At 49.0% G+C, this 18,068-nt stretch overlaps 1 protein-coding gene across 15 annotated transcripts in view; it reads left to right on the top strand.

Moving 5' to 3' along the window:
* AOPEP (aminopeptidase O (putative)) overlaps positions 1-18,068 on the top strand; it is a 407,649-nt gene that overhangs the window by 300,027 nt on the left and 89,554 nt on the right. For all 15 annotated transcript variants that reach the window (XM_062208534.1, XM_062208541.1, XM_062208543.1 and 12 more), the window contains exon 13: positions 65-139. In XM_062208534.1, coding sequence (XP_062064518.1) covers positions 65-139 — 75 coding nt within the window. The remainder of the gene's footprint in view (positions 1-64; positions 140-18,068) is intronic.

An 18,068-nucleotide genomic window follows, 5' to 3' on the forward strand; every position in this document is an offset into this window, starting at 1 on the left:
CGGGGTCGCTCAGGGGGCCGGTCGGACGGTTTAAAACGCGCTGTGGTGTGTTTTTGAACTTCAGGTCTCCAAATGGATTCGGGTGAACCGGAGACCCCGAAAACGGAAGCGAGGGGAGCGCGCTGAGGTGTTTGAGAAGGTAGGGTCCCCAGCGGGGAGCGAGGGAGAGCGAGCCTTGGGTTGCGGGGTCCCCCGAGGACTGGATCACTGCAATAGAGTGGCCTTTTTTTTTTTTTTTTGAGTTTTTATTAAACTTGACAATAAGCCGTGCCATCTGCCCGTGGTTCTCTCTAAGTCGGAGTGGCTGGATGGAGGAGATGGCTTGGATGCTCTCAGGAGCGCAGGAGGACCTGAGCAGGTTCCCTAGGCTGCTGGTGTCACCACTCCGCCCGCTGGAAGAGCAGTGTGCTCGCTCCGCTGGTGACAGGCGCCCCCGGCGACCCCGCACCTAGACATGAAATTGGAGCGGTCTCAGAAATGGGGAGAGGAAAACTGGCGGGTGACTTTGAAAACACCAGGAGAGTTTTTCTATGTATCCTAAAGCAAATGAGAACTCCCCCCACCCCCCACCCTCCATGTAGAATTTCAGTATGTTCCTTTGCAGAGGTTGGTTCTGTGTATCTTCTCCAAGATTGTATTAAGAGGTGATTTGTCACTCTGATAAATATGGTGGAATAAGGTAAGTAGTCTGTTTTCTAGAAGACTGGCAAACTCTCAAAAGAGAACCTTTTTTTTTTTTTTTTAACCAGCGTTCCAGCAGATCCGATTTTTGTTGCTTTTGCATGATTCCGTCGGATTCTTGATCGCACCCGGGGATTAAAATAGCGGTGTGTTGTTTTTCTGCTGCCCGAGTGTATGATGAATCACGCCCGGCTCTGAAGCCAAATTTTTGCTGATAGCATCGCTGCCAAGCCCTGTGCTGTGTTGCCTTAGTATGGGCATTGCAGTGGCCCAGGGTGCCCCGAGCACATCGGGATGAAGGTGGTTCCAAAGTCTCAGAGGGCAGTTAAGGATACCACAGGGCAGCTCTGCTGAGAGCCGGGAAAGGGCTGACCGGCTTGGCAGCGGACACTCAGTGTGTGGGGAAAGTGGTCCCCCAGCTCTTCTCTTTGAGTGTAACTCAGCTGCACGGTAACGGAAAAAGCCGTCGCTTTAGACAGACTTGAGTGTTGGGACCCTACCTTAGCATGCCTGTGGTAGGGCGTGTGTGTGTGTGTGTGTGTGTTTTAACGCTTATGGTTTAGGCACTTTTGAAAATGTTTTTGAGATGATGAACGAGACCATCCATAAAATATCCAAAGAAAGAAGAGATTCCTGTTTTCCATAGTATTTAAAACAAAGTTTGGTAGCTGTTATTTTTTTTTTTTTTTAACTAAAAATAAGATCGCCAAGAGCACAGTCTGCCGGTACCCTTGTGGACTGCCGTCACTGCCCAGATCCGACCCAGAGGCAAGATCTCTGTGACACCCTTGATCTGACCGGCCACAGCGCCTTCTGAGAGCTGGGGACATGGGCGCAGGGGCAGCGGGGTGGGGGGGGTATTACCTGACGGAGAATGAAAGTTCTTCACGCAACAGTTTCTCCTCCATGGAGGCTGTGGTGCACCTCTGACTTCTGTCCAGAGAAAAAAGCATGGGCAGCCGCCCTTGTCAAGAGAATGCGACTGTGGAGTCGTTTGGGACCAACATTTGCCATTGAGGGGAAGCTTAGAACTGACTGGGTTTGAGGGTGGAGTGGGAGGAGCACAAGAAAACGGGCACGGTAATTATTGGTGGCCCCAGCATTTTCTCCTGGCCCTGGGCAGCACCACTGAGCCCTTACCCTGCTGTTTTTCTCTGGGCACCCCCCACCCAGGGGAGGTTTGGAGCTGTCTGAGGCAAAGCCTGGGGTATTTCAGCACCCCAGGGCGTTAGAGCAGATCCTAAGAGGCACCCATTTCCCTTAGGTGGTGGGGAGCTGTGTCCCCTCTTCCCAGACCCGGTGGTAATTAGTATTCAGTCCAAGGTCACATGGTCATAACCTTTTTGCTAGGATTTGAACCTGTTGTTAGTAGAAACCTAGGCAGTCCATTTACTGAGTCTGAAAGTTATTTATTTATTTCGCTTAAATTCCTGCCGTGCCACAGTGGTAGAAGGAACCCGGCTTCTCGTTTTTCATACATGCACTGTATTTTTCGTCTGCATTACAATTAGTGGTGTTTTGTACTTTCTCCCCACTTGGGTGCTGTAAGCGGTAGCCCTCTCCGGTGGGTGCCTCCTGCTCCTCCCACCCTTGTTTCTTTGCCTTCTTAGTGCTCCACGCCCACCACCTCTGTCCACACCTGCCAGCCTCCCTCGGGATTCGGCCGAGATGACGTGGGTTAAGTGGCGTGTGTCAGCCCTGCGGGGGTCGTGAGAGGTTTCCCCGGACAGGAGGGCGCAGGGAAGCAGAAGCTGGGGCAGATGGCACAGCTGTGCAGGGCAGCTGGGGCACTGAGTAAGGGGCCGGCTGTGAGGCAGGTCGGCTCGCAGGTGTTCGCCTTCCGGGTTGGAGGAAGCCTCCACGGAGCTAGGTGGAAGGCACGGCACAGGCAGCCTGAAAGGCCAGCCAGGTTTTCAGTGAACTCGGACGGGGAAGCAAAAACAAACACCCTGTGCTCGGCTGCCTGTTAAAATAATGAATAATGAAATGCAGTAAATGGGGTGAGTGAGATGTTACCACCCAGATAAGCGACTGGAAACGCTCTCCTGGCCTCTCGCGGCCCCTCCTGCCTGCTGCTTTGCGTCATTCCACCCGCCAGAGAGCTGTGCTGTCCACGTGTCTCAGCAACTTCTCATTTCTCACCTTTCTAAAGATGCGCCATTCTCTCTGACACATCTCTTATCTGCTTTCACGTTCTTTTCCATTGCGTTTTGGCCATCTCTCTACGAATATAATTGGATTTTTTGATGTGTGTACATACATTATATGTATACACGTATCTCCCCTACTTGAAATGACAAAACTTGCTTCGCTTCTCTTTTGCTTCTGGTCTTCTTCTCCTTCCTTTCTGGTATCTGTCTTCCTTTTTCATTGCTTTAACTTCCTTTTATCTGGTTCGAGTCACTTTTGCAACAGAAAACATGAGTAAGTGCACCAGGAACGACGGCACTGAGTGGATCAGCCGGCTGTGCAGGCGCAGGTTAGACATCTGTGCCTGCAGCAGTGGACTGGAGGGCGTGTTTTTTAAGATAATATGTTTTACTGAGTGACTGTGGGTTGCAGAAGACAAAACACTGCCTTCCCTGTTCATGCCATCAGCTGATTCATAGGTAAATACAAGGTATTTACCTTGTAAATAGTAAAAAATAATATTTTTATAAATGCATACATTTAAAATTATGTAAAGTGTTAGTACTTCTGTTAGTCTAAAGATTAGAACATAATAAAATAACATTTTATAGAATTTTCAGGAAAGCACGTGGATCGGGTATTCCTTTAAGAGGGAGAAGATTTTAGTTCTAGATTCAAAAGGAGAGCCTTTGTTGGTTCGCGTCTATCTGATAATGTGCAGAGGGTCGTCAGTAAATATAGATACATGTGGATATATGTCAGAAGTGTTCATCGGCTTTGCTTTCCGAACACCGAACATTCAGCAGTACACAGTTGGCTGTGGTTAACCAGCGGCCCCCGCCATGCTCTGGTGTGTCCGGAACTGCATGGTCATGGCCTGGGTGAGCTTGGTCAGCCTCTTGGTGTTAGTCCTGACAAACACGAGCTGTACACAGCTCCTGGTAACAGCACCCTCTCTAAGGCTACCATCATCATCGCTTTCTGCCAGAACCTGAAAAACTATGCCCTGAAACCACTCGGTACTCAACACCGTTTAAAATTTGAAATTTTCCCTGAATTGTAGAAATCCAGCAAGATGGTTTTGAGAATGGTGGCCTCTCCCATATTTAGTGTCCATTTTAACGGAGCCAAGTGATAAATTCTGTTCGCTGAGTCTTTGAGGAAAAAATACTGGGATGATTTTCTTTGCAATAATTCCTAAATCCTGGAGCAATTTTACTTCCCTGTTACTTTGTTTTTCCTACACACTTGACTCTGAACCACATCGATGATAATCTTAGCTTGATTTAATAACTCATAGATCATATTCTAGATTGTAAAATCTAACTTGGTTAGTGCGTTTTGCAGCATTCATTTTTTTCCTTTGTTCCTTTTGTAAAACTTCATATACTATAAGATAACCACTGACATGTTCAGTATGACCAAGGTAGGTGCAAATGTTACACTGCTTCACAAAGACTTGACTTCTGTGTCTGTCTTTTGTGACCAAGGCCTGTTTCACATGCGGTTTTTGATTTTTAGAAACCACTGAGACTTAACAAAAATTCGCTGGCTCTTCCTTAGCTCCTCATAGCAGAGGGTGACTGTGTTCGGCTTAACTCTGAAGCCATCCCGATGGCTTCACAAAGCTCGCCACCGCGGTGGAGTGTGGAGCTAGGGAGGCCGTGCCAGGAGTCCCCTCTCACAGGAACGCCCCTGTGATCAGCCACATGGTAGACTGGGTGGCCGCGCTGGGGCTGCTGGGTGTTGATGGCCTTGCAGCTTCTTGGGTGGGCGTTGCCCTGGGAGGGTGGACAGCTAGCCTGTGTTTGTGGAGCTCCCTGATGCTGGATTTCCATAGAAATGCGTCACAGCTCTTGAGGCCCCCAGCCTCCCTCTCCCTGTCTGAGTGGCTTTGTGTCCTTTGGATGACGACTTACTTGAGTGATGGGGCGGGGAGGCGGAATAATTTATTCCGAGTAATTATAAAGAAACCAAAGAAAAGGAGTAATTACAGTGCTGTTAATATGCAATTTGTTATTTTACTGCGGAAATATTTGGAACTTCTGGGAGTGTCTTGGACTTATTTGTGGATCTTTTCCTTTTTTCTAATAAATCCCTAACAAATACATAATTTATTAAGTTCTGTTCTTCCAAGTCTGAAATTAGATCAGGTTTCACAGGATCTCAACTTTTGTTGCTGTCCCCTCCCCTGACCTACTCCCCTCAATGGACTGAGTACGAATTGACAATAAAAGATACCTTCAGTAGCCTCAGAAAGTCTGATCTACATAACCTTATACCATTCAGTCTTATCTATTCTGTAGATTTTTTTAATGTTTTTAAGAATCTGTAGTTTGGGGAAAAAAAAAAAAAGTCCTGAGAACTCCTAAGTGCTGAAATTCCTTCCCTGTCCCAACTTGCTTAAACAGGGAAAATCAAAGTGTAGTCATCCACTTAGCCACGCGCGCTTATTCGCACATTCAAAAAGGAATCTTTGAATGGAACTATGAGGTTAATACCAGCTAGCACTCGCCATGTGTCGAACCCTGCTCTGAGTGCGTCGCAGCCCATGTCCAGGGACCATGACAACAGTGCCAGGAGCAGCAGCGTGACAGGAGGCTGCTCTAGACCGCGTCAGACCCCTCGTGCGGGTGGGTGAGGTGCGGGCAAGGTGGGCAGTTGCCGTGACAGTGCTTCCGGGCGGCGAGGTTTCATTCAGGGTATGGGCGCTGCGGGACCACCAGCATCAAGTGCGCATTGCTAACTCAGGAAAATCCCAACCAGCATGTATTTTGAAAACACTTGAAAGTGTGCAGATAATTACACTCTTGTTGATTTTGCAATTCTGAAGCCAGCAGCCATCAACTCTTGTATGCCGTTGAGAGATGAAAGCCATTTTCCTATAAAACACGAGAACCCCGGGCTGGGAGAGGGAGGCAGGCAGAGACGAATTCTGTGGCTCTGAGCTACGTTTACAGGCAGCGTTAGTCTCATTCCTGTGACAGAACGCTCTCCTTGGCAGTCCTCCTCATCTCAGGCATTTTAATGAGCTGCTGCTTTCTGCCTGGTCTCATATGGCACTCATAAGAGGCGTTATTTTTAGCAGCACCTACTGGTGTCGGCGTGGGTCAGGGCCTGCCATTGTTTCCATTCATCTGCTGTCGCAGGAGGCCAATGCCTGCATGGCCGGCGTGGGTGCCATTTAGCTTTCTGGGTCTCTGCACATAGCAAAAGTGATGCTCAAACCCCTGAGCCCCTCATGCCTACAGAAGAACCAGGGCACAGGCAGCCTCCCGAGTACCTGCTAAAAGAGAGGAAGGTACCCTATCCACAGCATTTTTTTTTAAAAGAATTGTTTTTTATTTATTTGAAAGAGTTACAGAGAAAGGTAGAACCAGAGAGAAAGAGGTCTTCCATTCTGCTGGTTCACTCCCCAAATGACCACAACGGCCAGAGCTGAACTGATCCAAAGCCAGGAGTCAGGAGCTTCTTCCGGGTTTCCCACACGGGTGCAGGGGCCCAAGGATTTGGGTCATCTTCTACTGCTTTCCCAGGCCATAGCAGAGAGCTGAATCGGAAGAGGAGGAGCCAGGACTCAAACCAGCACCCAAATGGGATACAGGCTCTGCAGGCTGGGGCTTTAACCCACTACGCCACACCGCCAGGCCCTACCCATAGCATTTATCTCAGGAACTTATATCTGGCTATTATATTTAAAACATTTTGCTGTTGAGAAATAACATTTTATTCGGTTTTAATTTCCTTCTTCCTTAGCCGTAGAGGTTTTCTTTATAGTGTACTATGTTGAATTTTCTTGGTTTTAGTGTGGGTGGCCTCTTTCACCTCTTCCAGATTAAGCTGCCACCTGTAGTCCTGGCATCCCATATGGGCGCTGGTTCAAGTCTGGCTGCTCCACTTCCAATCCAGCTCCCTGCTATGGCCAGGGAAAGCAGTAGAAGATGGCCCAAGTCTTTGGGTCCCTGCACCCATGTGGGAGACCCAGAAGAAGCTCCTGGTTCCTGGCTTCTGATCAGCCCAGCTCTGGCTGTTGCGACCATCTGGAGAGTGAACCAGCAGATAGAAGATCTCTCTCTCTCTCTCTCCCTCTCTCTCTAACTCTGCCTCTGCCTCTGCCTCTCCCTCTCTGTAACTCTGCCTTTCAAATAAATAAACCTTAAAGAAAAAAAAAAAAATAGAGAACTTGGAGCCAGGAAGATCTGATGCTGATCCCAGCTTTGGCACCTAATCGTGTACCCCTTGAGTTTGCCATTGACCTTTACTTTCTTCTGAAAATCCTTTTATTTAATTGGCCAGTTACGCCCATTTTATTAATTGATAAAGTCAGCATGTTTGGCCTCAATTTTTTCATACAGGTTTTTTTTTTTTTAAGATGTATTTTATTTATTTGAAAGGCAGAGTGACAGAGGTAGACACAGTGAGAGAGAGAACGCACACAAAAGAGCTCTTCCATCTGCTGGTTCACTCCCCAAATGGCCACAATGGCTAGGGCTGGGCCAGTCTGAAGCTGGCAGCCTGGAACTCCATCCAAGTCTCCCACGTGATTGGCAGGGGCCCAAACACTTGGACCATCTTCATCTGGTTTCCCTGGTGCCTTGGTAGGTAGCTGGCTCAGAAGCAGAGCAGCTAGGACTCTAACCAGTGCTCTGATATGGATGCGGGCATTGCAGACCGTGGCTTAACCTACTGTACCACAACACAAGCCCTTTTTCACATAGCTTTATGGCTTTTAATATTTTGTCCTGTTTCTGGAGTTTGCTCTAATGATTGCTTTTACATAATACTTTTTTTGTTGCTTTTGTGTATTTGTTCCCTGCTCTGAGCCATAGAAAAATTGGATACATGCCTTTTGGTGCCTCTGCTCTCTTTATCTCCCTCCCATCCCGTGATTTGAAACAGTGTCTGCTTCTAGATAAATCCGTGTAAGATGATCAACAAGCTGATTGTGTTTTTAATATCACACTTCCCCCTTTCTGAGTCATCTTCATTGTTGAGTGTGTAGACGTGACGCGTGTAGTTCCACATCCTTCGTAGAATCGCTGGTCTTCATGCTGCAGGTACACCTGGCTGAAGGCTCACCACAGCGCTGGTGGGTGTGTCTTCGTCATTTCGGTTTCTGAAGCTAGCTCTCCCGTAGGTTTGTCCAGAGGAGCTTGGGAGCGGCTGTACTCCCTGAGTTCTCACATGCTTGTGTTCAGTCCAGCTTGATGTAAAATCTTGGGCTCCTGCTTGGTTTTATTGCTTTACTTAAGTATCTCAAAGGTGTTACCCCTCTGTTGTTTTCTTGCCTGAAGTCTGATTTCTGGGCAGCCGCATTTCTTTCCCTCAGAGTGACCTGGTCTTCTTCCTTGACTTACGATTTTTTTTTTTCTTCCAAGTCCAGTCATTTTACCCTAACGTGTCTCAGCGTGAGTCACCTTCCCCGTCGTCACCTACTTCTGAGCTCCGTTACACTTTACTTTTTGTGAAGTCAGAATGACTCTTGACTTCTCCCACAAGTAGATTCGAAACCGAGTGAAGTAAAGCGCTTTGAATTTATTATTTTTACCGTCTCATTATGTAATACAGTGCCTTGTGGTTGGGAACTCTGAGGCCAAGAGTGCTTTGTTTTATAGGCCAACAGGCTGGAGCTGGTTTGTCTAGAAGTGGATGGTGGATAGTTAGTGGGGTCAGAACTGAGCCCCACGCAGGTAGGTGGTAGGCAGACTGTCTGCTCCTGCTCTTGGAGGGCCACGGGACTCAAAGTAGTGGTGTTTTTTTTGGTAGAGCCTCATCCAGAAAACCCTAGCCTCTTTGATTCTTCTTGTAAGCCGACCTGTCTCGTTGGTTTCCCATGCAGAACTCTGGGTTTGTGTGACCTCATCTTCCGTGTGCATAGAAAAACACACAGGAAGAAATTCGAGTGCTCTGCTTTTCCATATAACAAGCAACCACTGAAAACCTGGGTCTGCTTAATCAGCATGTTTTCTGGAAATTTGTCATGTGTAAGGCCCTGTTGCTGGAAAATACCAAGGAGGCATGCGATATCCCTTCTGGCCATGGGAAGATAAAGCACACAACACCTCAAAGATCACCTGCAAGGCAGTGTGGCAGGACCTCAGGCCAAGGGTGTGCAATGCATTTTTCCTGAGGCTACCTTGGACTGGAGTTTCCGGGATAAAGCAGCCCTTGACATGTGCAAGCTGCAAGCAGGACATGTTGGTGAGAAATTGGGGAATTGAATTGGCCGGGGTTTGTTTTTTTTTTTTTTATCCATTTTAATGCTTTTACCCAATTTGTCAGCACAGAAAGGGGGGTGATTGATGTGCATGGAAATCATGGTGGTGCCTACTTGAATATGTGATTTTAAAAAAAATATCCATGGTTTGCAAGTGTAGTTGGAACCCATCACGGAAGTTCTGCTGATACTTATGAGTCAAACCGACTTGGAAACCCAAAATGTAATACTCTGTGTAATTCTGAGTATAACAGGCTCCTTTTCAAATTCTGCATTTATTCAAATTATTTTCTAATTTCATTTCCCATCCCTAACATATAGAACCCTGAGTTAGGAGTAGAGAATCTGGAGACAAATAGAAACCAGGCCTCAAAGCGTTTATAGATACATGTAAACCACCAGAGAGTAGAAAAGAGAATTGAATCAGATCTGTACCAGAGGCGCAAGAACTGTGCAGTCGGTCCCAGAGCAGTTTGGGTCTCCACGGGGAAAGGAAGTCACGTGCCTGGGCTGTTTTTATCATCACGAGCCTAGTCTGGGCTGAATGCAGAACACAGATACGTGTTCCAGTCCATCTGACTTCATTTGTTTTGTGGAATCGAGGGTACCTTCATTCCTGTTCTCAAAATGCAAGTTGTCTTCACAAGCACGTATTCAAACTGCAGAATGCGTGTTCAGCTCGGGCTCATTCATACGGAATCCAGAGTGGGGTAGCAAGCTTAGGTTCCCTCTGAACTTGGGGACAGAAGGTTTTCAGTCTTTTTCCCCTCTCTACTTTTTCCCCTTTTGTTTGTCTTGTTTCCTGTCTTTTTTTTTTTTTTTAACCTCTAAACATTTGGTTTCAAGGCAAAGTGAGAAATCAAAATGCTTCAAAATGAGGGGTGGTGACTTCAAGTTCAAAGGTGTTTTATAGTTCCCACCCCTCCTGATGTTTCTGGGTCTTGTTCTGTCATTCATAAAAACAGCCCCTGTGTTCTCAACACCACTGATAACAGCATTTTCTCTTTTGTCTTAAAAAAAAAAAAAAAAGTAGCTATAAACCCCTTTTAACTTTCTGGTGAGGTAAAACAAATGTATTTGCCACATGCAGGCACACACTCGTACACACACATATCTTTGAAGATTCAAATTTTAATGTTGCGAGAGCAGGACAACAGACTGACTTGCAATAAGTAGTATCAAAGAAAGCATGTGAAATGGGGGAAAAATGATCTCAAGAATGTGCGTGTTTACTTTTCTTGCATTTTTGTAGACAAGGCAACAGTAGTTACTTTATGTGGTCGTGTTTATAACTGAAAGTCATAAAGCTCCTGCTGTTCATTTTCTGTGGCAGTTTGCTACTATTAGTTTGATGTCCAAGAAGAGAAAAAAAAAAATGTTATGAAAGGCTGGAGATGTTAGACAGGAGCCGCGGAAGAATCTGGAAGAGAAACAGCATACCTCTGGGTTCTGTGCGTAGACAGTTTGCTCTCTGCTTTTAACTGTCACACGTGTATCGGCTTTGGTTTTTGATGGTGAAGACCGACCCTCAACCTTTATTCCTGGCAGTAAAGTTCAAGAGTGCCGGCTGCCCCCTTGGGCAGCCAAGGACAGTGGTCCCTCGTAATGTCTTTGTTTAGCTACATGGCAAACATTTTATGTGCCGTAGCATCGCCCTCCACGCCGTTTGGTGACTTGAGAACTTCTGCAGTTGTGTGACTGTCACTACGATTCCACTTCAGAGCATCTGCCCTGCCCAGAAGGCTCCCTTGTGCACTTGGCCCTTAAAAGAAATATCATGGAAATTGGACCACAGATAGTTTAGTTTGGGCTCTGTCTCCTGCGTTGACTGTGGTGTGTTGAGGTCCCGCCATGCTGCCTGTATTGATAGTTTGTTCTTATCACACTGGACTATTCCAGCATGCGGCTGTAGCTGCGGTTCTGTTTCTCAGCTTATTGGCTGTCAGTCATTTGGGTTTTGTTGTTGTTGCTGTGAATAACGTCGCTGTGGACACCGGTCAGACCGTCTCCCTCTAGACGTGTTTTTGTTTCTCTTGAGTGGATGCCTACGGTTGCAGTCACTTGGCCATCCAGCTGAGCTGTTTCTGCCCACCTTCTACCAGTGGTGTTTACGGTGTTCTGTTTCTCTGCCTCCTTGTCAGCATTTGGTATTGTCAGACTCTTCTGTTGTAGCCATTCTGGAGGGTGTTGAACCATGCCTTTTGATACTGACTGCTTTTATTTCCTGAGAAGGTCTGGAAATGTCTGGGTAACCTGATTATGCTTTTGCCATCCACTTTATGATCAGAAGGCACTGGCCCAATCTGGGAAATCTGAATGCCTTACCCCAAATCCCCGAGTGAGTCACTACACCTCGAATCCTCCCACGTCAGTTGGAGTTGTAGCAACCTGTTTGTGTTCCGACTCCCAGCTCTCGTGACTCAGAACCCACTGTGTCCTTTCAGCGTTGTTAGGTATGGCTTTCTTTTTCATCTTTCAGAAATGATCCCTGCTAATCCCCTGTGGGATTGTGTCTGCTGAAAGGCAATCTGTTTCCTGCGGGAGTGTGCTAGCCTCTCCGAGAGGCTCTCCTCACCCTGCTGCCTGGCCACGTGGGGCCGGCCTTGGGCAGTCAGGTCTGGCTGGCAAAGCTGGCCCCACGGGGAATGTGCTACCTCCGTGCAGTCCTGCAGAAGAGGCGGGAGTTAGGGAGGTGGCTTGTCCAAGACAGCTGGCACTCCTTAAATAGTTCATACACTTTCGAGCACATTCTTTAAAAAACAAAGACCTTGTGCAAGGCTGGTCACCTGCGGCCTGTGGATAGTAACGCCATTCACTCGTGTTCTTTCTCCTCTATGACAGCGAGACAGGAAGACATTCTTGCATTTATTTATAGACTAAAAGAAACAAAATCAGCCTTGGTGTCTTCCTGTAACTGTTCCTTGGCCAGCAGCAAATATAGCAGTAGTCCTTTTTTATGAGTTTGTTATGTTCTGTCCTCATCTTTTGGCTTTGTTCAGGGAAAACCAATTGTGTTTCTCAGAGCTACTGTGTCGTTTCGTTTACATCTCCTGTCAGTCTGTCTGTTACAGCAGAATAAATTGTGACTGTTGCACCTCCAAACTAGAAGTCCCTCCCCCCGCCAAGCAGCTCTCAGGCGTAGTGATAAGATTGGTGCACTGGCAGGACTTCATTTTTAGATGGATCTGTGATCATTTTTTCAAATACTCAATTAATTGTTGCTTTTTTTGTTTTTTCCGTTTGCCTGGACTACTTTGATTTTGAGTTCCTTCGACGGCTGCCGGAGCTTTACAGCCACCCAGTTAATGGAAGGCACTTACTGCTGGGCCCATTACTGCTGTCCTCACGTGGCTGTTTCCTGTCTGAGTTACCTGTTACCTTTCATGTTCAGGGGTGGCAGCGTTTTAATCTGTTTCCTGGTGGATCAGGGCGGAGTCGGGGGTGGGGGGGCTCTAGTTGTCTGTGAAATGACTGTGTCTCTCTGAAGCGGTCCTTGGGTCGTGGTGAATTTCTCCATGTCTGGAGCTGGGGGAAGCTGGTCTGGGGGCAGCGCGCTGCTGCACAGAGCATCAGGAAAAAGGAAAGCGTTGAGGCAGCTTCAGAGAACAAAGTCAGCACGAGCAAGAAGCTGTCCACCGCGACTGGAAAAACGATCAATCAGGCGACTGGAGGAGCGTGCCAGTGAACATGAGTCACGGAAGCTACGCGAGGTCCTGGACACGTGTGTGCGTGCCGGGCCTTCAGGCAGGAAGTGGGGGAGAAGGGTGCTCGCAGGGAAAGTCCAGCGACCGAGGCCAGAGTCCAGCGCCTTGTTTGGGAAGCTGCAGGGCTGGAGTCGTGAGAGTTGAGACAGGCCTTCCCAGCATGCCTTGCACAGGGGAGCCCCGTGGGCCCTGGCAGGCTCTGATTCCTGATTCTGGTACCAGGCCCTGAACTCATGGCCTATCCCTTACTCTTTCCAGCTGTGTGCCTGGGCAGCTCCCCAGGTAGAACCTGGAGGCAGGGCAGCTTTGGGTCCTGGGGGAGAAGTCTGTTGGGCTGGACCCTGTCGTGTGGTGGAGCAGAGTCTCCCTCCAAGGCCACCCCTGGTGGCCTAGGAGCCCCTCCGGAGGGAAGAGCCGTCCCTGGTTCATCCAGGACCTTCCCTGTTTGTTTGGACTGATTAGAAGCATACTGCGCCAGGTTTGGAGTGCTCAGTCACCCCCAGGAGCAAGCAGGGGTCCTGTGGTGACACAGCCGGGGGTCTGCAAGGGTTGAGGTGAAATTCTGCTTTTCATATTAAATTAGAGGATTTTACAAGGCACAGATGACTTGGAGTATGTGATGCTTATTACAGAGCAAGCAATTGTGACGTGAAAATACGCTGGTGGTGGTTAATCACACAGACGTGTGGCCAGATAACTGTGGAATGTAGTAAGGGCATAGTGCCTTTGTCCTCAGTGTGCAGCTCTTTTTTTTTTTAAATGTATGTGTTAGTATTTTTTCCCCCATAACACAAGGCTGCTTCCCATGTTTGTGCATATTCCTACCTTGATATGGTGCAAATTTAGAGCTAAGTGAAGTTTTTCTGTACTCAGGCCTGGCTGTTTGCTTATAGGCCAAAATCAAATTCCTTTGCCTTGCCCCTCCCCTCTGTCAAAACAGTGTTGATAAAACCTATGCTGAACTCAGATTAGGAAGGAGATAGTTCCTGAGAACTGTCCGTGCTGCTGGCCAGGCAAGGTGAGTAGGCATGGTGCTTGTGTTTTCTGACAGATTCATAAGGCTAGTGTGGGGAGTGGAAGAGGGGGGTTGTGGGGTCGTGGAGGCTTCTCCCAGCACCCTCCCCTCTGCCCAGCAAAACGAAAGGTGCTGGGAAAAACATGTCTTGATGACACGCCTGTCTTTGAGAATCCAGGCTTTGTGAGTCTGTGTTAGAAATTAAAGTCAGGGGTTTCGGTCAGGGATTTGGATCTGCTCAGAACACCAGATTCTCCTCTGAGACCTAAGCGATGCTGAAGTTGCCCCCCAGCAGAGGTAGGAGCGTGCCTGGTATGTGTAGTGCGGGTGCACGCACACACGCCGCAGAGCAGGGAGCTTCGGGCTGAGCTCAGTCTCCCGTCTTGGACCGATGCTGCAGGGGCTATTTCCAGAGCTGGCTCTGTTTGCAGCTGACTGTGACTCACGGCCGACCAGACCGACGCCTTAGCCCCCAGAGGACTGCCCTGTGCGGAATGCAAACTCATTGTCATCATGAGCCAGCCTGGGGAGCGGCTCCATGGAAAAAGTGAAGGTGGCTCAGATCCGGCTCGGAGCGGGCGGCGGAAAATAACCGCGTTCTGCCGGGCTTCATGCTCCCTTTCCCGGGAGCCCCGGGTGGCTGGGGTTCAAGGTAACGGCAGAAATCAGACTCACTACAGGATTCTCCCTTCTACAGAGTTGGAACACAGAGGGGACTAATCCCCAGCGGTGACCGGGGATTCTGAACCACGGAGTCATACTTTCTCGGCGTTTATTTTTGCTGTCACACCTGTTTTTGAGATCATGCATTGTGGAAGAGAAGGGAGAGAGAGGGAGGTTCATAAGTGCGGGCGGCCGGCAGCATTCGCCTTTCCTGCCTTCACAGTGACATTTCAGGCGTCCGGAGGGTGAGGCGCACCCTTTACCTCAAGGCTGAGAGGGCAGAGAGAGCGAGGGCTTTGTCCCTTGAAACCCTGGTTATCGCCAGAGTTGGAAATGCAAGTACTGATGTTGTTGTTGCCGTTGTTTTAAACCTTTCTTTATTTATTTGAAAGGCAGAGTTAGAGAGAGAGAATCTTCCATCCACTAGTTCACTCCCCAAATGACCACAATGGCCAGAGCTGAGCTGACCTGAAGCCAGGAGCCAGGAGCTTCTTCCAGGTCTTCCATGCGGGTGCAGAGGCCCAAGGACTTGGGCCATCTTCTGCTGCTTTCCCAGGCCATAGCGGAGAGCGGGATCAGAAGTGGAGCAGCCCATATGAGAACCAGGCGCTGGGACTCGAGCTGGCGCCCACATGGGATGCTGGCACTGCAGGTGGCTGCTTTACCTGCTACGCCATAGCTCCGGTCCCTGTTGTTGTTTTTAAAAAGACAGTTCCTCGTGGTATATCTTAATACCATTGTAGAAACAGTGCAGATTTTAAATGATGCAGGTGCTTTAACAACATCTCAAAAGAGTTGCTTTGTGGAGAGCCTTTTGCTTCCCATTTTCCTGACTAGTTTTGTTAGCAGGCAAAATGTTAATCTTGGTGCTGAACACTTTCCTCCCTCCACCGCCCCCAAGTTCCCATTAACATCTCTCCCCACAGAACGTGGGAGGTGACTGCCACTGGTGCGGTGGTCACCACAGTTGCATTGGAATCTTTGAGTACCCTTCCCCTCTCTGTAGTCCCTAACACGTCGAACCTGTAGTCAGATGGACAGACCGATATCCCATCCTCATCCCGCACTGGCTGCTTTGCCTTGTGCAGCCCAGCCCGTGTGAGCCCCGCTTTCCTCATCCGTCAGGCAGTTCCACAGTGATGCATTCAGCCAAGAGCTGTCCCTGGGTGACGGCCGCTTGCAGACAGTGGTTGTCTACAGTATCAGCGCTGGCCTTTTCCAGTGCCACTGTGCAGTTTTTAGTTTGTCATCAGCGGTGCATTTTCAGAATAGAAGGAGCCCTGAGATCCAACAGTGCCGACCAGGATATGTAGCTACAGCCAGATATTGGGTGGCTTCTGGGAGCCAACTGAAGCATCCCCAGGGTTAAGATGCCAGAGAAGGGGGCCGGCGCTGTGGCGTGGTGGGTTAGGCCACGGCCTGCAGTACCAGCAATCCCATATGGGCACTGGTTCGAGTCCTGGCTGCTCCACTTCTAATCCAGCTTCCTGCTAATGCGCCTGGGAAAACAGTGGAAGATGGCCCAAGTTCCTGGGCCCCTGCACCCATATGGGAGACCTGAAAGAAGCTCCTGGCTTTGGCCTGGCACAGCCCCCGGCCATTATGACCATTTGGAGAGTGAACCAGCAGATGGAAGATCTCTCTGTCTCTCCTTTTCTCTCCCTGTAACTCTGTCTTTCAAATAAATGAATGAATCTTTGTTGTTGTAAGATTTATTTATTTGAAAGGCAGAGTAACAGAGACAGAGGGAGGGAGAGAAGAGGGATCTTCCATCTGCTGATTCACTCTCCAAATGGCTGCAACAGCTGGGGCTGGGCCAGCCCAAAGCCAGGAGCCAGGAGCTTCTTCCAGGTCTCCCATGTGGGTGCATGGGCCCAGGGACATGGGCCATCCTCTGCTGCTTTTCCCAGGTGTGTTAGCAAGGAGCCGGATTGTAAGTTGAGCAGTCGGGACTCAAACCAGTGCCCATATGGGATGCTGGCACTGCAGACGGTGGCTTCATTCTTTGTGCCACAGCACTGTGCCCTGAATAAATCTTAAAAAAATAGGGGCCGGCGCTGTGGTGTAGCGGGTTAAGCTGCCGTCTGCAGTGCTAGCACCTCATATGGGCGCTGGTTCTCATATGGGCTGCTCCACTTCCGATCCAGCTCTCTGCTGTGGCCTGGGAAAGCAGCAGAAGATGGCCCAAGTGCTTGGGCCCCTGCACCTGTGTAGGGGACCTGGAGGAAGCTCCTGGCTCCTGGCTTTGGATCGGCCCAACTCTGGCCTTTGGAGCCATCTGGGGAGTGAACCAGCAGATAGAAGATCTCTCTCTCTCTCTGCCTCTGTTTAACTCTACTTTTCAGATAAATAAATCAATCTTTTAAAAAAATCTTAAAAACAAAAAAAAAAAAGAAAGATGCTAGAGGAGGCCTGTGTGCCTCTGTGGAGGGGCCGGAGCATGAGCTGCAGGGGTATAAGAGGAACACCAGGCTCCTGGGCTGGCCAGGATGCTGCCCGGTGGGGTGGACAGACACTGCCCCACGCTCCGTCCACAGTGTCCACAAGGCTCTTCCGAAGGAGTCTGAGCTGAAGTCGTTAGAGCTGTTTGATTTGGGTTGCGGTCGTCGTGAGCTCAGTTTACAGAACATTTGGTTCTCCGCAGACATGGTGCTTGCCAGCATCCTGAACCGTGAAGAATCTTGGGAAGTTTTCTGAGACCCCCTCCCCCAGCACACACACCCCCACCCCCAAACGCGCACACACAGACACGCAACTCTGGGGGTGTGAGTTTATGTAACTGTTACTCTCAGGTAGAATCGGCCCAGGTTAGTTAATAAGTTCACAGAAGTGCTGACTCAGTAACAGAAACCCGCTCCCATACTGCAGAGTGGTCCCCCGTCGTCTGAGCCGTGGGTAATGGGCTATGAATGATTTAAACAGGTGTCTCGGAACGACCTTGCTTATGTAATCAAGGATCAATATTTTTTTTTTTTTAGAACAAAGTTTTTAACGATAAGCCGTAGCCTTCCCTGATAATCAGACATCATTTTCCAGTGGTTAAAAGGGTCAGTGGACAAAGCCCAGTGGACTGACGCTGGCTCCCTAATTGCTAAGGATGGCACCGCCACCTGCCCTCTGAATTATGAGCGTGTTTGAATTTTTTATGGGGAAGGAATTTTTCTTTTTTAATCTGGGGTAATTTTCACATCAAATGGCATATTAGCCAGCCGGCAGTATCAGACCAGACAGGTGGCTGCTGCTTCTCACCTGAGGCCTGCTTTTCCCCCCGTGAGGTTTATTTTAAACAAGAGAAAGGGATCTGAGAGAGCTGGAATGGGAGCAAGGGGCCGTGAGTCCTTGACATTCTTGGAATATTCTTAACCTTGGTGGACGAAAAACAGCAGTTCAGCTGCAGGCTCCCGGGCAGGTGAGGGCAGCGCGGAGGCTCCGGAACATTCTGGCCCTATTGTCTGAGGCACTTCTCCTCTTATCAGCGGTGAGAGCAACTCCGTTGGTGTCACAGGCCAGAGGCCGTCATGTGGTGACTGCCCTGTTGACAGGGCCTGCCCCTGAGACGGGGCCACTTCCGTAGTCAGGCCTGTGCGTGTGCCGCCGTGCCGACAGCGGAGGGAGAACAGGTCTGTGGCTTTCTCAAAGTAGGGGAAATACTCAGGGG

The sequence above is a fragment of the Lepus europaeus genome, chromosome 12, assembly GCF_033115175.1.
Source record: "Lepus europaeus isolate LE1 chromosome 12, mLepTim1.pri, whole genome shotgun sequence".
NCBI classification, from domain to species: domain Eukaryota; kingdom Metazoa; phylum Chordata; class Mammalia; order Lagomorpha; family Leporidae; genus Lepus; species Lepus europaeus.